The 20,773-nt window shown below is 39.9% G+C and overlaps 1 protein-coding gene across 5 annotated transcripts in view; it reads right to left on the bottom strand.

The window, feature by feature from the left end:
- KIAA0586 (KIAA0586 ortholog) overlaps nucleotides 1-20,746 on the bottom strand; it is an 80,065-nt gene extending 59,319 nt beyond the window's left edge. For 3 of the 5 annotated variants that reach the window (XM_068148975.1, XM_068148977.1, XM_068148980.1), the window contains exons 1-16: nucleotides 20,684-20,746; nucleotides 20,151-20,471; nucleotides 16,426-16,505; nucleotides 14,868-14,943; nucleotides 13,679-13,745; nucleotides 12,762-12,939; nucleotides 11,394-11,627; nucleotides 10,215-10,374; nucleotides 9,275-9,442; nucleotides 8,542-8,662; nucleotides 7,511-7,655; nucleotides 5,220-5,261; nucleotides 3,585-3,811; nucleotides 2,243-2,315; nucleotides 1,670-1,930; nucleotides 1,233-1,407 (exon numbers count right to left, since the gene is read on the bottom strand). In XM_068148975.1, coding sequence (XP_068005076.1) covers nucleotides 1,233-1,407; nucleotides 1,670-1,930; nucleotides 2,243-2,315; nucleotides 3,585-3,811; nucleotides 5,220-5,261; nucleotides 7,511-7,655; nucleotides 8,542-8,662; nucleotides 9,275-9,442; nucleotides 10,215-10,374; nucleotides 11,394-11,627; nucleotides 12,762-12,939; nucleotides 13,679-13,745; nucleotides 14,868-14,943; nucleotides 16,426-16,505; nucleotides 20,151-20,471; nucleotides 20,684-20,726 — 2,371 coding nt within the window. In that variant the 5' untranslated portion in view covers nucleotides 20,727-20,746. Of the gene's footprint in view, nucleotides 1-1,232; nucleotides 1,408-1,669; nucleotides 1,931-2,242; nucleotides 2,316-3,584; nucleotides 3,812-5,219; nucleotides 5,262-7,510; nucleotides 7,656-8,541; nucleotides 8,663-9,274; nucleotides 9,443-10,214; nucleotides 10,375-11,393; nucleotides 11,628-12,761; nucleotides 12,940-13,678; nucleotides 13,746-14,867; nucleotides 14,944-16,425; nucleotides 16,506-20,150; nucleotides 20,472-20,569; nucleotides 20,640-20,683 lie in introns of those variants that run through there. The other 2 variants (XM_068148976.1, XM_068148979.1) reach the window with 2 other exon arrangements.
- Nucleotides 20,747-20,773: the final 27 nt, after the last annotated feature.

Below are 20,773 nucleotides of genomic sequence, written 5' to 3' on the forward strand. Positions count from 1 at the left end.
GGGAAATGAAATATGAAGCTTCCTTAATTTTTCAAATCCCAATAGGTTTCTTAACTCTGAATAAGTCAATCATTTAGATGATGTGACTGGATAAACCTGACATGAAGCATACATCTCTCAGTAACCTTTATGAAGAGCTCAGTTTTTCAGCAAGCTGATCTTTCAGGTGCTCATGCCATTCCTTCTGGCAATTCAGCTCTTTTAAGATTTGGATAATAATAAATAGACACAAAGGTGTTTATTTTATTTAGAGATAAGTGTTAATCTGACAATCTAAAATAAGTGAAATACACAGAAAGCAAATCTGAAAACCTGCTGTTATTTTCCAGTTTTGAAAAAAGCATCTTTTAGAAAAGAATAGATTCATAGAATTGCTTTGGCTGAATAAAGCCTTTAGGACCATTAAGTTCAACCATTAACCTAACATTACCAAGTCTGCTGCTAAACCATATCCCTCAGCGCCACATCTACAGGTCTTTTAAATCCCTCCAGGAATGGTGACTCCACCACTTCCCCAAGCAGCCTGTTCCAGGGTTTGACAACCTTTTTGGCGAAGAAATTTTTCCTTAAGCCAAATTCAAACCCTACCTGGGCACATCTTGAGTCCATTTCCTCTCATCCTGTCACTTGCTACTTAAGAGAACAGACTAACCCCCACCTCACTAAAAGCTCCTTTCAGGGAGTTGTACAGAGCTATAAGGTCTCCCCTGAGCCTCCTTTTCTCCAGACTAAACAATCCCAATTCCCTCAGCTGCTCCTCATAAGACTTGTTCTCTAGTCCCTTCACCAGCTTTGTTGCCCTTCTCTGGACATGTTCCAGCACATCAGTGTCTTTCTTGTAGGGAGTGGACCAAAACTGAACACAGTATTCAAGATGCAGTCTCACCAGTGCTGAGTACAAGTGGACAACCACTGCGCTATTCCGGCTGGCCATGCTATCTCTGGTAAGAGATTTTTTTCTGAACAGACTATTCTGGTTGGACAAGATATACAACAATCATCTACTTTTACTGCCTGCCCACTTCAGGACTTATCAGACTTTAAAGCATGGTATTAAGGGCATTATCCAAATACCTCTTAAACACTGGGGCACCAACCACCTTCCTAGTGCAATTGCTTAAGTTTTAAACTGAAGAGCAGGTGAGCTACAATTAAATAGTTTCATTTAAATAAGGAATTTCTAACAGAAAAAAAGGAAGGGAATGCTTTGTTCATGTGAAAGTATTGCTTACCTCTAACACACTCTATCACCTTGGGTCTTTGAACTTTAGATTTGGGAGAGGGAGAGTTGAATCTCAGATACGGTGTTTTTTTAAGCGTGCTACGATGGCCCTGGTAAACTGGTTTCCCATAAACTTGGCACAGATAGTCTTCATTTTGTGCCACCCCACTCCCACTCACAGGACCCTGACACACAGACAAAAAAAAATAGTTTACAGTTCTTCATGTATGAAAATGTGAACACATCAGTAGTGTTGCAAAAGTTGCTATGGACATTTAGCTCAGGCTTCTACAGCACGTGAAAATAAGAACAGAAAAAACAGAAGGACAGGGCTATCAATTTCATTTAAAATTACTGAAGTTACAGACACAATTTTTCACATGCATGCTGCAGTCTAAAGCATAGCAGTCATTACCAAAATCCAAAACCAACTACTTGGGAACTCACAGCTGCCATTTCTTGTTTCCTCTGCAAACTTTCAGAAGAAAAGTAAGATCTAAACTTCTGTTTGCTTTTGTTATCTTCTGCTTGCTTCTGCAATGACTTAGCTGCAGATAAAGGCTTCTTTGTGGAGCATCCTTGGATTTTTTGATTTTTTTCTTTAATTTCTCTGTTGGTCTTCATGACCTTGATGTTTTGGGCTCTCTTGCTGCATGGGACCTTTTGATCACATTTCACCTGTTCTGAATCATTTCTTGCCATTTCAGCCTAAAGATAAAACATAAATGTAATAAAAGGAGATTTTATCTTCAAGGCCATCAGAAGAGTCTGTGGATAACTTTGAAGTTCTGAGAAATGGCCTGTTTTTCATGTTAGCCAGCAACTGCGACCAGTGATTTTCATTAATCAGCTTAAGTTTTAAAAGAGAAGTAAATATTTTATTAGAGTATAATACATGCTAGTAATAACAAGCAGTTTTCTCACGTTTTTAGGTTATGAGTCAATCATGCTTAACTATTGATATGAAAGAAGACAGAAAAACGTAATGCAGAAACCTGAAGTCTTTTTTTCCAGCCATACCTGGATTTCTTCACTGATAGCCTTAATCCACTCATCCACAGTCCTTCTGATACAAACCTCTTCCAATACATCTCTGAAACAGAAGAAAACTATTTTAGGTCAGTGCTTCTTCGGCAGCACAGATTTGTTCCTGTATAGTAGTGACCTATAAACACCATAAAAACACAGAAGACAGAGGTAGTAAGATGATGTACTTCTACAGTTTCCAAAAGGCAGTAAGCATAGTCTACCACAGTTACCCAAATACATTCTGACATAATGCCTCCTGCAAATCACCTTCTCACTTGTACATACTGTCATTATTACCAACAGCTATGAATAAGTGGCAGTCAGGTGTCAGTTCCTATTTTGATCAAAAATTGAAAGGCAAGGCAACAAAACCATTCCAAACCAAAAGACCACAAGGACATAACAAAAAAAATTTTCTTTCTCTAAAAAATAGTGATTGCAGATATCATGACTGAAAAACAAATCTTTACTTGAAGAAAGTAAGTACTTTCCTTGGGAAAACACAAAATTAAGTATCATTGAATCACAGAATAATTTGGGTTGGAAGGGACCTTAAAGATCACCTAGTTCCAATCCCCCTGACATGAGCAGGGATGCCTTGCACTAGGTAAGGTTGCTCAAAGCCCTGTCCAACTGGGTCTTGAATGCTCCCAGGGATGGGGCCTCCACAACTTCTCCAAGCAACCTATTCCAGTGTCTCACCACCCTCACAATAATTTCTCCCTTACATCTAATAGAAATCTACCCTCTTTCAGTTTGAAACCATTACCCCTCATCCCATCACTACACTCTCTGATAAAGAGTCTTTCCCCAACGTTCCTGTATGCCTCCCTTAAGTACTGGAAGGCTACTACAAAGTCTCCTCACAGCCTTCGCTTCTCCGGGTTCAAAATTATTCAAGTAGGATTATTTAACACAACTAATGAAATGAAAGTTCAAAAGCCAAAGATATGCTGAAGGATGATAAATTCTGTAACATACACACCGTATGAAGTCCCACCTGTTCTGGATGGTGAAGTTACTCTTTCATTTTCCTATTAATGAAAGTCTGTCTACAAAAATCTAAATGTCCCCTTGTCAAAACAGCAGAGCAGTTTGTCCAGATGATCTTTACCAGGAAGAGGCACCTATCAAATATCTGACTCAGATCAGAAGGGTCAAAAACATTTGAAAGTCAAGAGAATCATCTGGTGATTGTTCAGAAGAGTCAAGAAATACTTTTTGCAGCAAAGTGCACTGGTTCTTCAATGCACAGAGTTAAAAAAAAACACAAAAGAAGAGTGATAGAAGCTCATACATGAGTCACACAAAGCACAGAATCAAGGGGTCTAACCTGTTTGCAGTCAAGGCGTTAATAAAAGCGTACATGGCATCGCTGTCTTTAGCACGAACAATGGCATCCAAATTTTCTTCAAGAACTTTTTTATTGTTCTGAACTTCTCTCAAAATTCTTTCAGCATCCCTCAGTACAGATGTTGGCACTTCAACACTTTGAAGGATGGATGGTTTACTGAGCTGATGGTGTTCAGGGAGATCAGATGCAGCAGGGGGGGTTTTTAACTAAAATTGAAACAGAACCTCTAGCTTTTGATCAGATCAATCTTAATCAGTTTTCTACACACTGATCAGAATTCCTATTAATTTACTGTCACATCAAGGCCCATCATATGAAATACACCCCATGTGTACCATCATCAACTTCAATTACTCAGGAACATTCAGTGTGGCAAGGATATTTAAAAGTCAAGCAATGGAAAGACATCCAAAAGCTCTCAAATGCAAAATGATGTAATGTATAAGAAGCAAGGCTAATGGAGATAACAAGCATGTGAGAAGATGGCAATTAAATATGAGAAGTATCACATGCAAATCTCTCCAACAGTATTTGAATACAATTAAAAGCCTAATAAAAACTAAAGTCCTCTAAATATATGTAGTCATTTGGCATCAGTCTGTCCCAAGAAATACCAAGCAATATACTTGTGTTTGAAAGCCACAAAATAACCTCCTCAACAGCATCAGGATCCACTCCTCCTTTCACCGATTTCTATCTTTCAGAGGGAATAATGAAGCAGCTATTAGCCTCTTACTTTGCAAAACCTTTTTACAGAGATAAAAATCAAGCATATATTAGCTGCTAAACACAAAAGGAAGGGACAGCAGTACATGGGAAACAAGGAGCCACACAGCTATAGTTCTCACATTCCTTTTCACACTCCTGATGAAACCCAGAGGTCCCCAAGCAGAGTGCTTCATTTAAAAAAAAAAAAAAAAACAGAAAGAAACACAAAGAAAAATATTTAAGAAGTTATAAATGTTCATAAAGAAACCCAAAACCAAAAACAAAACATACAAACTTGAGTAAACTGCTTGACAAAGCATCAGCTGAGTAAACAGGGTAAAAAAAATCTCAGAGATCATAAATCAGTTTTGGCTTTAAGGCTACTCTTTTACCAAATTAGAAATAAACAAAGCTTTATGCTCTAACAGGTGCAGTGGCAAATAGCAACAGAAACCAACACACTGATCCCATGACCCTGGTTTTGCCTGATGAAAAAAGCACAATATACCAGGTTACTTACCAACTTCATACAGGTTTTCATTTTAAAATTAAACTTTTTGGTAAGTACAAGCTCAGTAAGACATGTGAAATTTGTGAGAAAGTGTAAGATACGTATTGCGTCACATGATGCTGTAGACCTGCCAGTTAGACCCAGATCATGAAATGGGTCTGTGTCCATTTGAGATGGAAGCTTTATGCTTGACATTTGTATTATTCCCTCAAGGTAGTTCAGTAGGACTTAATGAGTGAAAGACCCAGTTAAATCTTACTTCAGGTAATACAACCTCTACCTTTTCTAACTAATGCAGGTAGGCACCAGTCACTGTAGCTTTAGCTCACTGCAAGCATATTCAAAACTGTTTCAGTATTGCAGCATTTAAAATAAAATAAAAATTCAAAGTATACCTTAATAAGATCATTCATGTCCGACTTCCATGTATTTGCTTCCTAAAGAGACAGAAGAAGAGCTGTTGAAACTTATCTAAAGAGAGACCTGTCAAGGTAAAATTTTGAGTAGGCATTTGATCAGTGTAAACTGGCACAATGAGTTCCCTGAGACCTTCTTCTTTTGTACTAGAGCACCACCTTGTGTTGCGTTGCAGCATGTCTCAGTTAATTCTTAAATCTGCTTGCCTGGCAAAGCTAGAGGTCATTTATCCCAAATATTTACTTTTTCACTCTACTAATCCCTCAATGATGAGAGTGAAACTAAGTGACTCAACTCCACATTTGCTGAAATATTAACTCAATCTTCCTAGGGACCTTTTTCATAAGAAAGAAGAGATTTGAATACATTTATGTCAAATGTGCCTTTTGCATTTGCCATTTCCCCTCCCATTTTTCCTGTTCTATGCCACCTGCAGTAAGGTAGGCTATTCCATTTCAGGTTTTGGCAAATATGATAAGCAAATATTTGCAATATAAATAGGACACATGGCACATATTCCTACTAGTAAAAACTGTTAAAGGTGTTATCCACCAGTATGTGGGGAGGCCTATGGATGTAGTCTACCTGGACCTCAGCAAGGGGAGGTTTAGGCTGGATGTTAGGAAGAAGTTCTACACAGACAGAGTGATTGCCCATTGGAATGGGCTGCCCAGGGAGGTGGTGGAGTCACCATCACTGGAGGTGTTCAGGAGGAGACTTGATAGGGTGCTTGGTGCCATGGGTTAATTGATTAGGTGGGTTGGATTAGTTGATAGGTTGGACGCGATGATCTTGAAGGTCCCTTCCAACCTGGTCTATTCTATTCTATTCTATTCTATTCTATTCTATTCTATTCTATTCTATTCTATTCTATTCTATTCTATTCTATCTTACAAAATCTATGAAACAACACATCAGCTATAGTATTAGATACAACAGATGAAGCTAGGTTTTCTAAAGATGCATCAACAAATAACTGGCAGGTAATAAAAAGTATTTTTAGGGAAGTACACAACCTGAAACCTTCAGCCACAGAAATTAACTAATTGCATTCCAAGCCAACTCACAAACCTTTAAATTTTCAGGTCTTTCTTCTTCCCCACTGAGTATATTTACAAGAACAGATTACCACTGCACACAGGCTAAATGAACCAGGTTAACAGATAAAAGCCTCATTAGTCAAATGCCAGAGACAAGCTACCTGTTGCCAGCACAGAACCATACTAGCAGGAAAGGATCATCAGCATGAGAAACAATACACTGATGTGTGCCAGGCAGTTCTTTGGGAACAGCACTCTTTACAAAAAGAAGTGGCAAATTGAGCAAGGAAGCAGCTTAGAATCACAGAATTGTTTTGGTTGGAAAAGACCGCTAAGACCATTGATTCCAGCCATCAACCTAACACCACCATAGCCATAAAATCATGTCCTGAAGTGCCATGCCCACATGTTTCTTGAACACATCCAGGAACAGTGACCCCACCACATCCCTGGGCAGCCTGTTCCAATGAGTGGCAAACTCATTCTGTGAAGACATTTTCCCTAATATCCAAGCTAAACTTCCCCTGGCACAATTTTAGGTCATTTCCTCTCATTCTATTATCTGATACTAGAGAGAAGAGACTGAACCCCACCTCATCGCACAGAGTTGTAGAGAGCAGTTAGGTCTCCCCCCCCACTCCTCTGGACTAAACAATCCCAGTTGTCTCAACCATTCCTGGTAAGACTTGAGCTCTAAACCCTTTGCCAGCTTTCTTGCTGTCCTCTGGACACATTCCAGCACCTCGATGTCTTTCTTGCAATGAAGGGCCAAATCTTAACACAGTATTAGAGCTTAAGTCATCTCTAAAGCTGACTGCAGATAAACAGAACATTGCTCTTTCCCAAATGGGAATGTTAGATCACCTCTGTGGCTCTGGTATCACAGGAAAAGAGCCACCAGAAAACAGGCACTGAAAATATCCAAAACCTTAAAACAAATCAATAAACCACTTTTTTTTTTTTTGTTAGTTTCTTCCTTTTCAACCTGCTTTTTGTTTGGTAGAATGGCAGTAAGAGCCTCTACAATCCAGTCCATTGCATACTCATAGGGACGTTAAGGCTCAAAGCCTCTCCATATACACAAGACTTCCACGTTTCAAGCAACCTCAGTCTTAGTACAGAGGTAAAAGCAAGAACAACATTTAATTGATCCCAAACCTTTATGGTTTTCTCCACATTTTTTATTCCACTTACTCAAATCTTGGTCATTCTGATCACAGGGACTTTACCTGTAGCACATTATGCATTTCTTGTCTCAACCGGCCAAGATCTGTAAGTAAATCATCTGCTTTTTTCACCACTCTCTCAACAGAGCTGCCGTTTTGGAAGGAGCTCTCCGGAGCAGAACATGTGTCTGCATGCAGAGCAGTGTTCCTGACGGAGAAATACCCTTGATTAAACATCTCATGGCTCCTCATGTGGCTCAAGAAAGTAGTCAACAGTAAAAGTAAGCATGAATGTAAAGGGTAAGAAAAACAAACCTTTCTATACAACAGATTTTGCATTTTCACATGAGGTTACAGGCAGGTTATTGGGGTTTCTCTGTTTACCACCTATCACCTACAACTATACCCTTGTATTTTCCAGAGCAAATCTACACCTAAAATTCATATCTAACTGCAACATTGAAACTTTGGACATCTTTCTATTCAAAGTAATGAACATTTTTGTCTATCCTATCAGAAATAAGGCAGTATATATGTGGCTGTTTCTCCTTATATTAGTAAAATTTGGACATCAAAATTATTGCCTGGAGAAAATATTTTGCAGCCTGGATGGCTAAGAACATTTTCTTGCCCACTTTAAAGCTTAGGAATTGTTAGGCAGATGCTGTTCCTTCTCAACAAGGTGTTCTCACACAGCCCCCATTAGAAGGCAACTTGGAGTCTCACTGACAATGGCAATCACACTTTAGCACAATGCCTGTAGAGCTGGCTTCCTGACAGTACTCTCCAAGCTGCTGTAATAGAAGAAATAGACTCAAAAGACAGAAAAACACTCCAAGTGATAACCACTGACCTCTGAGAAAACTATTACCAGCTATCCTTAGCAACAAGTCTTCATCTACCTTCAGTATGACAGAAAGCCAAAGGAGCACAGAAACACAAGTGCTCCAGTGTTTTATTTCAAGCACAGCTTTGTCAGTCTTAAGGACTGCAGTAGTGACTCTATTATACCATCAGTATCTAACACAGCTTTCTCAACTCCATTAAACCAAACAAAAGATCTTCCTTAATTTAGGACTGTTGCATTCATTTACCTGTCTCTCACAGAATGCCAGCTCATTTTATTACTGTTTGATGCTATCTTCTCACAAGACTCAGTTTGCCTCAGTGGCATTTCTTGAGAATTCAGAACACGCTCACAGTGTCTCTCTTCATCTAAGGCATTAAAAAAAGGAGGTTACATTTACTGCTATGTTTGTTCAATGTGTTTAATACTGTCTTAAATGTTCTTCCTCAAATAATTCTAAACACAAACAACTGAAAAAAAATGCCTTTTTTTTTGTTCTAAACTGAGTTTTATGACACTAAAATGATAAAAAAACAGTAAAAGAAAATTACTTCACAGTTGCTTTACATGTGCTGTTTTCACTATGACAGCCTAGAGATTCCATGGATCTATGGTTTGGGAGAAAAAAATTCCAATTCCAATCAAAATGACAAAGTTACTGAGTTCCTAAGTTTTACATTCTCCTATATAATCTTTCTTACAGCTGACAATGAACAGTCATTCAATTTTCCATCTGAGAAAGCATCTCAGCAAGCAGTTATGTTGAAATGCTACAGATCAGGACTGTCATGAAGTCTCTGGTTTGTTAAGAGTGGTTATCCACAAAACTAACCCCTCCCAAATGTACTTTCAAATATTCTGAATACATGTATTTAAGTGCCAGCAACCCAGCAGCTCAGATTGGGTAAGTACCACACAAAATAATTCCCAGGCCATACTATTCATGCCAGTGGAGAACAGGAGTATCTTACTCACAGTACCTTCACTTGTAGATTTATGAATATTTCCCTTTTCTGTTACAGGGTTTCCTTTGTTTAAGATTTTCACATTTTTTGATACAGGTTCTGGAGCATACCTCCGAGGAACTGGTGTCATTGGAGGAGATTTTTGTGTATGAATGCCATGACTTTGAAATTGGCTTGAATATGCTTCAAAAGAAGAAGGGAAAAAATTATTTAAATGTTAACAATTTTCTTCATAGGAAAAAAATCTAGAAAAAAAACCCACATCACCATTGTGAATTTTTCAGAGAAATGCAAAGTAATGCAGAACTGGTTAGAAAACTAAACAAGGGGATAATTTCATACTACTGAGTGTTATGATGAAGTGATCCAAAAAACCCCAAACCCCAAGTGTACTATGAATTAAGTTCATTAGAATCAGTAAGATTATTTTCAGTTAAATCTAGGCCTCTCTTGATACAGATTAAGCACTTAGGAAATACAAAACTCCAAATTAAAATGGAAGATTTTCAGAATATGTTGTATATGTTATATACTATAGAACCACAGCATTGGTTTGGTTGGAAAAAACCTTTAAGATCGTTGAGTCCAGCCATTATCTAACTCTACCAAGTCTGGTGTTAATACATGTCCCTCAGCACCTCATGTCTGTGTCTTTCAATCACCTCTCTGGAGAGTCTACTGCAGTGTCTGAGAACCCTTTTGGTGAAGAAATTTCTTCTAATATGCAATCTAAACCTCCCCTGGTGCAACTTGAGGCCATTCGTGTCTTCCTGTCACTTATTACCAGGAAGAAGAGACCAATACCCTCTTATTTTACTGACTGGGGCAGTACAAAAAACTATACAGAAGAAACATTCACTACTCATTACTGATGCAATAATCAAACCAACATTAATCAAAACAAAATTAATGCAGAACTAATACTGAAAATAAGATATTAAGAATTTGTCTTCACCTTGGGCACTGGCAGGAAATAAATCCCTCTGACATGAAGGCACTCTGTTCATAAGCAGTCGCTGTTCTGGCTTCTCAGATTGTTTTGCCATGAGACTGGAGGAAGGCACAGGAATTCGCTGTAAGCCTCCTGGGTTGACTGCAGAGCTAAGGAGATGAGACTGAGAGACAAAGTATTACAAACTATTACTGATATTACAAAGGTTTTCTGATACATACAATAGAGAATCAAGGAATGGTTCGGGTTGGAAGCAACCTTAAATATTATCTAGTTCTAAACCGCCCCTGCCATAGGCAGGGACACCTTCCACTAGATCAGGTTGGCCTTGAATACTTCCAGGGAGGAGGCACCCACACCTGCCCTGGGCAAGCTGTTCCACCACCATAACTGTGGAGGATTTCTTCCAAATTGCCAGTTTATATCTCCCCTCTTCCAGATTAAAGCCATTACCCCATTATACATCCAATGATCACACCAAGTATGTGGACAACTGTATTAAACCTGGAGTTCGTGTTCATTTGGACTGAATCTCATGCATCTTTCTCAGCTTACAATTTCACTTGTCAGTGCCTCAAAACACAGAAGTGCTAGGGAGTGTCACAACTCTACACTGAGCCAGAGTAACTGGACTTTGGGTGATCTGTCCTGAAGAGAAAATCACAGAATAGTATATATTTCTGATATTTTCCTCAAGTAAAACTCTAAGCATGAACACTTGCTTTGTAATCACATTAATCAAATCTTGACATGCTGCTTGAAAGAAAAGTCCTTTACAGCAGCCTTGGAACACACACATGCTTGGACATTATTCTGCCTTTTAAGAAGCTGCAAGACTCTGTGAAGAAACTCTAACTGTACTTAAAATTTTCGTCAGACTCACTACTTACTAAATTAAAGTTGCCTGAATTAACAAAGGTCTGAACAATTTCTTAGCAGGAATGGGATCATTTCACAATCTTTTACATTTACTTTCCACAGGTAGAAATGTCTGGGGGGAGAGGGAAGCAGGTATCTGGGACAGAACCAGAAATAAAACTTTTTCCAGAAAAGCTCTAAGGTCATGTGCTGGCCACTGGATCTGTCTTTCTTTCTAATACTAAGATCTAATCCAAATTCTTAGTAACACGGAGATACAGAAGAAATGATTATACTAAAGCTTTTACATTGTTACTTAGATACCTGAATTGCCATTTGTTGCTCCTGTAACTTTTCCAAATGATGAATCCGTTGCATCATGAAAGCATTCATTTGTTTTTCAAGCTCATGGACTCCTTCATGACAGTGAGGTTTCTCATGCTGAGTCTTTTTATTTGTTTGCTGTTTGGCAACACTCTGCAGATGTCTGTTTGTCTCCTCGAGTTTATGAAGTAATGCTGAAACTGAGTTAACTTTTGCTTCCAAATCATTGTGAACCTGCAAGAGAGGAGGGGAAAAAAACAAAAAAGAAGAGAATAAAAACCTTACTGCAAAAGAGGCGCAAGCATGAAAAGAATAAAACACCCCTCCCATTATCATAGCTTAGTATGCTTCCCAAAAGACACAAATAAAATCCTAGTTAGCCCTAACATTTGGTGGTTTAGGATTACTATGAAATTCTTCTAAAAGATAACTCAAGTGGTGTCTGTCCATTTGCCTGTTTAGCCAAATGCAAATAAGTTCTCTCTGCTATACGGGAGATTACTAGCACAGAGAAAACAATAAGCAGATTGTCTTGGCTTGAGTTAGAACAGAATCAATTCTGTTCAGAGATTTTGCCTTTGACCTCAGTATTTCTAACTGCATCTTCTGATAAGAACGGCATGTTTGCACAGACAGTGTTTGCTTCTAGTAGTGGTAAGAATTGATGTTTCCAGTTAGTACCAAGGATTGGAATGCAGACCAAGGTCATTGCTAAATCTTGAGTATCACTTCAAGTGTGCTGAAAGTAAAAGGCCACAACTGCAGAGTGGAGAAGACAGTTCAGGTGACCCTAAACTAACCAACAAGGGATTCCATTCCGCACATGTCATATTTAGTATAATGAGATATCACAAGGGTCAAACTCTTCTTTTTCAATGGCCTGTGTCCAAAGAGGACTCTGTCCATTCTGCCTTTCACCCCAATCCATGCGTTACTGAATCCAGTTCCAAAATCCAGCTCCTGAATCTGGTTCCTGTCTGTCACTGAGTTCAGTCTGGGACTTCTGCCACAGCATGAGCGGTGATGATGCCATAACTGACATCAGCAGGGCTGGGGTCAATATTGATTTTGTTTGATTTTATTTTATATTTGTTTATAGTTTATTTTATTATTATTTTCACTAAAGTAGTTTCAGCTTTCTTTTATGATCCATCAGTCTCACTTCCTTATTTCCTTTCTCTTCCCCTTTGGGAAGAGAGAAGAGGTTAAAAGAGAATGCCTGCCACTCATTTAGTGACTGGCCCAGCCCTAACCCTTGACATGGACATATCCAATTCTCTCTGGCTCTACCATCAACAATTTCTGGCTTGTCTAGAACATATACTACATTAAGTGGACAAAGAATTAATATAATCACAAGCTACTTACTTTAAGAAGTGGAGCTGTAGAAGCAATGGCAGCAGCAGTTGCTGCTGCAATGGTTCTTGCAGAATCAGCTTCACTTTGTGCTGACCTGGTGCCAGGATTAACACTTTCCTTTTTCTCCATGTGGGCGTTTCCTAAGAGCTGTACCTTCACCTCCTTAGGTACAGGAGCATTCTGAGTTCTAGAAACACAAACACGTGCTGTAAAGAGCGTTGTTTTCTCTGTATCCCCTCCAAGCATAGGATTGAGCAACTTGGTCTAGTAGGAGTTGTCCCTACCCATTGCATGGACTTGGAACTAGAAGATTTTAGAACCCAAACCATTCTTATGATTTCCCACAGGTAGCATTGATAATTCTATTCACATAAGCATTTCTTTTTGAAGCTCTTGACACCTAAGAAACTATTTTATTCTCATCTTTTACCTTAACATGAAAAATTTTCTCAGAATTATGTTACAGAATGTAACATAAAAGGCACATCATTGTGATGACTACAACCACAATGAAGAACAGGTTTACAGGTTGTGTTTTGCAAATTTTAATGTAAAGTCCCATTAAATTTCTGACCTTCAAGATTTCCAAGCCTAAGAGATAAGCAGCAGGTATCCTTACATGTCTTTAAAAACATTATATGTTTTTTAGTACAAAATGTATTATTGATCAGAGCAGAAGTTGACTGACTCTTGTAGCATGAAATCATTAATTCAAATAGTCTAAAGACATTGCCAGACCTATACAAAACAAACAAGATATTCCAGTAAGCTCTGAATGGTAAAATAAATGGAAAGCATCTTCACAGACAGAAAAAAGAATATTAAGAGGGGATAATAAAGAATACTTTTCCTTAGCAGCTACACAATTTAGCTGAAACTGAAGTAGTAGAGTAGCAAAGCTGTACAGAAAGAGTTGAGACACTTACTTTTGCTTTAATACTGCTCTCAAAGCCGCTTTCTGGCCAGTAGCATTTTGAGAAATAAATACATCATCTGTGGAGGACATAAAACATATTTCACTGAGATTACTGACACAAAATGTCTGGTTTAGAGACAGATATGTACAAAATTGCTGTGAGGAATCTGTTGCCTGCACAAACCACATCATCTCTTCCAATAGCAAATTGTTTCCCTACACTAAGTAGCAGATGTAGATCACAATAAGAGTAGGCTAGATTTAACACAACTATATATAGTAGTGAAGGCTGATATCAATAAAATCTAATTTGTTATGCTGTGAAAATGACAATATCTTACCTTCATAAAATCCTGGTGGAGAAAGCCTTGTAAATGGCAACTTGAGCTCAGATAACTCATTCAATAAAACTACAAATCCTGACTTGAAATTAAATAAATTCAAATAAAAAAATTGTGGTAAGAATATTTCCCTGAAATCATCATAAATCACAATAAATTTTCACAACAGCTTTAAATTGGATTGCAGGCTCTCCCTCATGCACTGTGTGCTGGGCAAAGGTGACAACCCAAGATGCAGCAGGTTTTGTTTCTCTGCTACTGGTTACACACATGCTGATAAGCCAGCGATCTGCTGCCTCTGGAGTGTAAAAGAGGAAACTAGAGTGTCAATTTGGGGCCTTAAACAGTGGTAGTGATCTGTGTTTCCTCCACACAGCCACAGAAACCTGCAGAAATGTATTTTCCTTTAAAAGCCTTCACTTCCCCAAATCTGACTGGAGCTCACTGGCAGTTTCACAAGTTAAAGACATTGACAATGGGATTTCATAGATTCTTAGGGATTTAAAAATACACTTTTTATGGTGTAGGTCCCTCCCCAGATGCTCTCTTCAGAGAAAGGAATAGTTTGATGAGCAAAAGGAATGTCAACATTCTGGTGCACTGGTAGATGTCCTCCTCAGTTAATCACAAGAGCTACAGAAGCCCATGCACTGCCAGTAAGATTGAAGAAAAACGCACAAGATTTAAGAATATGAATTACAATCATCATCTTTTTATCAGACAAACTTTGGAATATTTTCACTCCCAGGTTTCTGTATTAAAGAAAAATATCTAAGATAAAATTAAAGCTCCCCTTTCCTCTAATTATCAGCTTTCTCACAGAAAAAGGGGCTGTAGAAGTACACCAATGTGTCTTACCTTTAGGTCTTCTGTTATCTTCCACAATCAGTGAAGGATCTTCTTGTACTGCAGCTTCTCTAGGAAGCTTCTCTTGCTTCAGAACAAGAGTAGAAAAACATAGATCAAAGCCTCTGATATCAGTGGCAAAAATGTTAGAAGCAGATGGAATTGTTGAATACACAAATGTCAGTAACTCCACACACTAACACAAGATCTTGGAACAAAGCATGTTAGGATCTCATCTGGACTTCACAGTCAAGAACTCACATGACAAAATGCTACCAGCACAGCACAAATTAGAAGTATTTATTCTAAGCTGCTGACTGAATGTAGATGTAGTAGTGAAGCTACACGGGTTTAAATTTGAGTTGCTGATCTCAGACAGTTCAAGATTACCCATGCACACAGAATTAAACACTCATAACACTGACTGGGGAAGTGAAGGGACAGAGATTAATTTTCTTGAAGTGGAAACCATGAATAATAAAAGTTTATGAGAAGCCATAAAGGCAAGTTAGGTAGGTAAAAATCTCTTCCTTAACCTTATTTAATGGTGGAGTATACCACCATACTTTTGCTACTTTACTCTGAGCCATGCAGAGCAATCCCTTGACAGCACAGGTTAGTTTTATCCCTGTGCATGTTGACCACCATATGGACACCCTAGAGACAAGTTTCCTCATCAAAAGAAAGTAATATTTTAACTGTAAGTATTTAAGAGTTCCATATAAACTACTGTTCATTTCATTATCGATGATATGAATAGGGGGGAGATAAAATCTACAAGAAGTTTTAGGGGTTTCAGCAAATATTGTGCCAAAGTAAGGCTGCACCTGGAATACTGTGTTCAGTTTCGGCCCTCCCTGTAGAAGAAGGGCATTGAGGGTCTGAAGCATGTCCACAGAAGGACAATAAAGCTGGTCCAGAGAACAATGACTCTGAGAAGTGGCTGACTGAACTGGGATTGTTTTGCCTGGAGAAAAGGAGGCTAAGGGAAGACCTAATTGCTCTCTACAACTACCTGAAAGAAGGTTGTAGTGAAGTGGGGGTCAGTATCTTCTTTCAAGTAACAAGCAACTGGACAAAAGAGCCTCAAGCTGTGAAGTGGGCAGGGTTAGGTTGGATACTGAAAGGGTTGTCAAGACCTGGAATAAACTGTCCAAGGAAGTGGTGGAGTCACAATCCCTGGAGGGATTTAAGGCATGTAGGTGTGACAGTAACATGGTTTAGAGTTGGACTTGACAGTGCTGGGTGAATGGTTGGACTGGATAACCTGAAGGGTCTTTTCCAACCTAAAAGTTACTATGACTCTATGTGTAACCATCTTTTAAATTCAGAATTACACTAAAATTTAAAAACATGTCTTGTCATCAATTATTCAACATGAAGCAGTACAGTAAATGAAGCCACTCCCAAACAGTTCAGCATTAATATCACAGGAGCAGCCACTCAAAAGAGGAAAGCAGCTGTACAGTTACTGGGCCAAAGATTTGCTACGTCTTTACAGAAGCATTTTGTAGGGAAAAATGATATTATCTTAGTTTGGAACTGTATGAAACAGAAGTAATTTTCTTACCATTTGTGATAAAAACATGGGCTCAGGAGAATTTTCTATTGAAACCAGATGTTCTGGATGTCCTTTAGCACTTGAGTCTACTAAAATAAAATTTTATTTGATTTTTTAATACATTTTTGGTGTACCTTGACCAACCCAAATCACAACATTTCCTCTGCCTGTATCACTGAATGTCTAAACACAAAGACTTTCACAGCAGAAAGGGACACAGCCATCAAGCTAAAGCTTACAAGCATTAATGAACTCTCTGAGCCTCACATCATAAACCTATTTGGCAATAGAGGAAAAAGTCTCTGAGAAACAGCACTAAAAAAGATAATTAAAAAATATACAATCTCTAGCTCAAATTCAAATCTAAAAGTAATTGGATAAAAGAAAGTTACATGTCTAGAGAGACAATAACATGATAACATAACTTACAGAGGAAGACCACTTAGGACAGTACACATTTTAATTATGTGACAGACAAATATGTCTTCCTAACACTACAAAATTAAGACATTTTGAAGCTGTTTGACCATTGACCTCCAAAAGACTAAAATCCGCTCCTCAAACTCCAAGGAACAAAATTAATATTCTATGTGATGATGCAATTAACAGAGACTGTGTCAGTTTTGAATTTGAAGAATACCTGGTACATCACTGTGGTCTCATTCTATTAATAAAAAGTACTTAATTATTCACTTCACACTACTACAAAGAATTTTTAAATAAAGTCATAGAAAAGGATGCAATTTATTGTATGCATTTTGTATACCCATTTATGTGAGTCTCATTGGTACAAGGGGTTGACCAGTGTATGTTGTTTGTTTCAAGCAGGTGGCTTTAGGAAAAGGAGGGTTGGTTGGTTGGTTTGTTTGCTTTCCAAGATTACAAGGGAAGAAAAATAATTTTAACAAGTAAAATTTAAAGTTATGGTAGCTAGCAGGGAAATGTGATATTTTTCCCAAGAGTTTTGTGAAGAGTTTCACTGACCAGCTCTGAAATTCATTTTGTTCCCTAACACCTGCAAAAGTTCTGCAATTTAAAACTAGAGTTGAATGGCTTTCTCAGAATGCTTACTTCCAACATTTAATATTTATTACCTCTAAGTGTCCAATAAACATATCTTTTAAAAGCCAAACTTGTACTGCTATAGCTTGAACATCCACTAGCTCAGAAACTCCAGGTAAAAAAAAAAAATCATCTTTTAAAGTAGAGAGAGAGAAGAGCTGTGTAAAAGACTTTTGAGCTCTCTTCTGGTGTAAAACCACAAAATATCTCACAAAATTCCATGAAAACACAAAGAACACCAAAATATTGGGATTCCTCAGTTTTCTGTTTGCAGGAGCAATACTCTAGCAAGCACAGAATCACAGAATGTTAGGGGTTGGAAGGGACCTCCAGAGATCATCTAGTCCAACACCTCTGCCAAAGCAGGATTACCATGGGCAGGCCACACAGGAACACATCCAGGTGGCTTTTAAAAGTCTCCAGAGAAGTAGACTCCACAACCTCACTGGGCAGTCTGTTCCAGTACTCTGTCACTCTCACCATAAAGTCTCCTCATGTTAAGGTGGAACCTCCTGTGTTCCAGCTTGTACCCGTCATTCCTTGTCCTATCACCAGTCACCACCAAAAAAGGACTGGCACCTTCATCCTGACACCCATGCCTTAGATATTTATATATATTGATCAGATCCCCTCTCAGCCTTCTCCTCTCAAGCCTGAAAAGCCCCCGGTCTCTGTCTTTCTTCACAGGAGAAATGTTCAAGTCCCTTAATCATCCTCATAGGTCTCTGCTGGGACTCCCTCCAGCAGATCCCTGTCTCTCTTGAACTAGGGAGCCCAAAACTGGACGCAGTATTCCAGATGTGGTGTCACCAGGGCAGAGCAGAAGGGGGAGGAGAACCTCCTAGACCTAATGGACACACTTTTCTTCATGCACCCCAGGACGCCATTGGCCCTCTTGGCCACAAGGGCACATTGTTGTCCCATAGATAACTTGCTTACCACTAGAACTCCAAAGTCTTTCTTCATGGAGCTGCTTTCTAGCAGGACAGCCCCTAGTCTGTACAGGTGCCTGGTGTTATTTGCTCCCCAGATGCAGGACTCTGCACTTGTCCTTACTGAACCTCATGAGGTTCATCTTTGCCCAGCTCTCCAGCCTGTCCAGATCTCACTGGATGGCAGCACAGCCTTCCAGTGTGTCAGTCTTCCACCCCAGTTTCATATCATCAGCAAACTTGCTGAAGGTACACTCAATCCACTTATCCAGGTCACTGATGAAGATACTGAACACAACCACACCCAGTACTGATCCCCAGGGAACACCACTGGCCAAAGGCTTCCAGCCAGACTCTGCACCGCTGACCACAAGTCTCTGAACTCTGTTGTCGAGCCAGTTACCAATCCACCTCATGGTTCAACCACCTAACCCACTTTTCTTGAGTTTACCTACATGGACGTTATGGGAGACATTATCAAAAGCCCTGCTGAAGTCAAGATAGATGATATTCACTGCTCTCCTTTCATCTATCCATTTGGTCATACCTTCACAGAAGGCTATCAGATTAGTCAAGAAAGACTTCCCCTTAGTGAATCCATGCTAGCTATTACTGATAACTTTCTTTTCTTCCATGTGGTTAGAGATGGCCTCCAGAACAAACAGCTCCATCACCTTCCCAAGGACAGAGGTGAGGCTGACTGATCTGTAGTTGCCCGGGTTGTCCGTCTTGCCATTTTTGAAGACTGGACTGACGATGGCCTTCTTCCAGTCCTCAGGCACCTCCTGTATTCTCTGTGATCTTTCAACAGTGATGGAGAGTGGTACAGCAACACCAGCCAGCTCCCTCAGCACTCATGGATGCACCCCATCAGGGCCCACAGATTTGTGCATTTTTTAATTCCACCAAAGTGATCTCTAACCCAATCCACACTGACCAGTGGAGAGTCTTCCTCCCTCCAGAGCTGCTCCTGTACCGCCAGTATCTGAGATTCCTGAGGGATGGTATTTGCAGTAATACCTGAGGCAATGAAGCCATTCAGTAATCCTGCCATCCCTGCATTGTCTGTCACCATGTCTCCCACCTCACTGAACAATGGACCCACTTTTTCCCTATTCTTCTTGTTACTACTGATGTATTTAAAGAGCCCTTCTTGTTATCTTTCACTTCCCTAGCCAGGTTTAGTTCCAAGAGAGCTTTGGCCTTCCTTGTTGCATCTCAACACAATTTAACATTATTTCTATAATCTTCCACAGATTTGCTTGCTGACTGTATTTTGGGCATAACATTGCAGATAGATACTGTGTCTAAAAAGATCAGCTACAAACTGCATTAAGAACAGTGACACACTGGAAAGACATCAATCTTCTTAACTTTCTTATTTAGGTACCTGTGTGCTTGCACTGCCTCTAGTGCTGACTGAAACCTTACTGCTTAGTGTAGTTGTGAAATGTCATAATGGGATTAATGACTTCTCTGATAAAGGTGAGTTGCCCAACACTGAAGGGCCAACAATCTGGAGTCAAGTCCAGAGTTCTGTAAAGGGAGCTCTGGGAGCTCTGACTGACCACCTCATCCTGCACCGAGTTGCTTTTCATGTGCAAAACAGTCTAGGAAAACAAACAAACACAACTTCTGAAAGAGTGCTGGTATTTGCAGAACCAGAATACAAAAAGTATAGGACTGCAAATACTACACAGTGATGGTACCTCAAGCCAGAACTGGTGGTGAGTCACACACCTGATGTGGTGCTGCGGGGGTTGTCAGGGGTTACCCCCCTGACTGGAGCCCTGGTTGCTGACAAGGCTGGAGGAACGCAGGATGTTCTTTCTCCAGTCGAAGCCGCACCAGCTGTCTGGCAGGGAGAAACCACGTCACGCAGCTTGACAGCTACCGTCACTTTTTTTACAGGGCCACCAGCAGCTGTCACAGCTTCAAAAGGTTTCTCTCTGTGGACAGCAGTGGAACGAATGAGCACGTCGCCCGCAGTGAGACTGGCCACGGAGTCCTGGCTGAGGCTGGAGTTGCTTTCCTCTTCCATGTGGATCGCATCGCGCAGCTCTAGAAAACAGTCCAAAAGCAGCACCCTAACAAAGAGGCCTTCCCTGAGGGCTGGGCACTACTGCAGCGGCTCCCCCGACGGCCACCCCGTCGCCTACCCCTGAGCAGGGAAAGCGGCCAGAAGCCTCCGGGAAACGTTTCCCCGCCGCGTCCCGGGCACACCTGCCCTCCCCGGAAGCCCGACGAGTAGAGAGAACCCCGCTATCCACTACCTGTCCCGCTCCCGCCGCCCGCACCGGAAGTGCCTGCTGCCATGACAACGGCTCCTGCCTGCGCACCTCAGGCCCCGGCGCTCGGGTCCG

This window comes from Melanerpes formicivorus, unplaced genomic scaffold, assembly GCF_026170545.1.
Source record: "Melanerpes formicivorus ecotype bairdi unplaced genomic scaffold, bMelFor1.0.p_v2 SCAF_17, whole genome shotgun sequence".
In the NCBI taxonomy this organism is placed as follows: domain Eukaryota; kingdom Metazoa; phylum Chordata; class Aves; order Piciformes; family Picidae; genus Melanerpes; species Melanerpes formicivorus.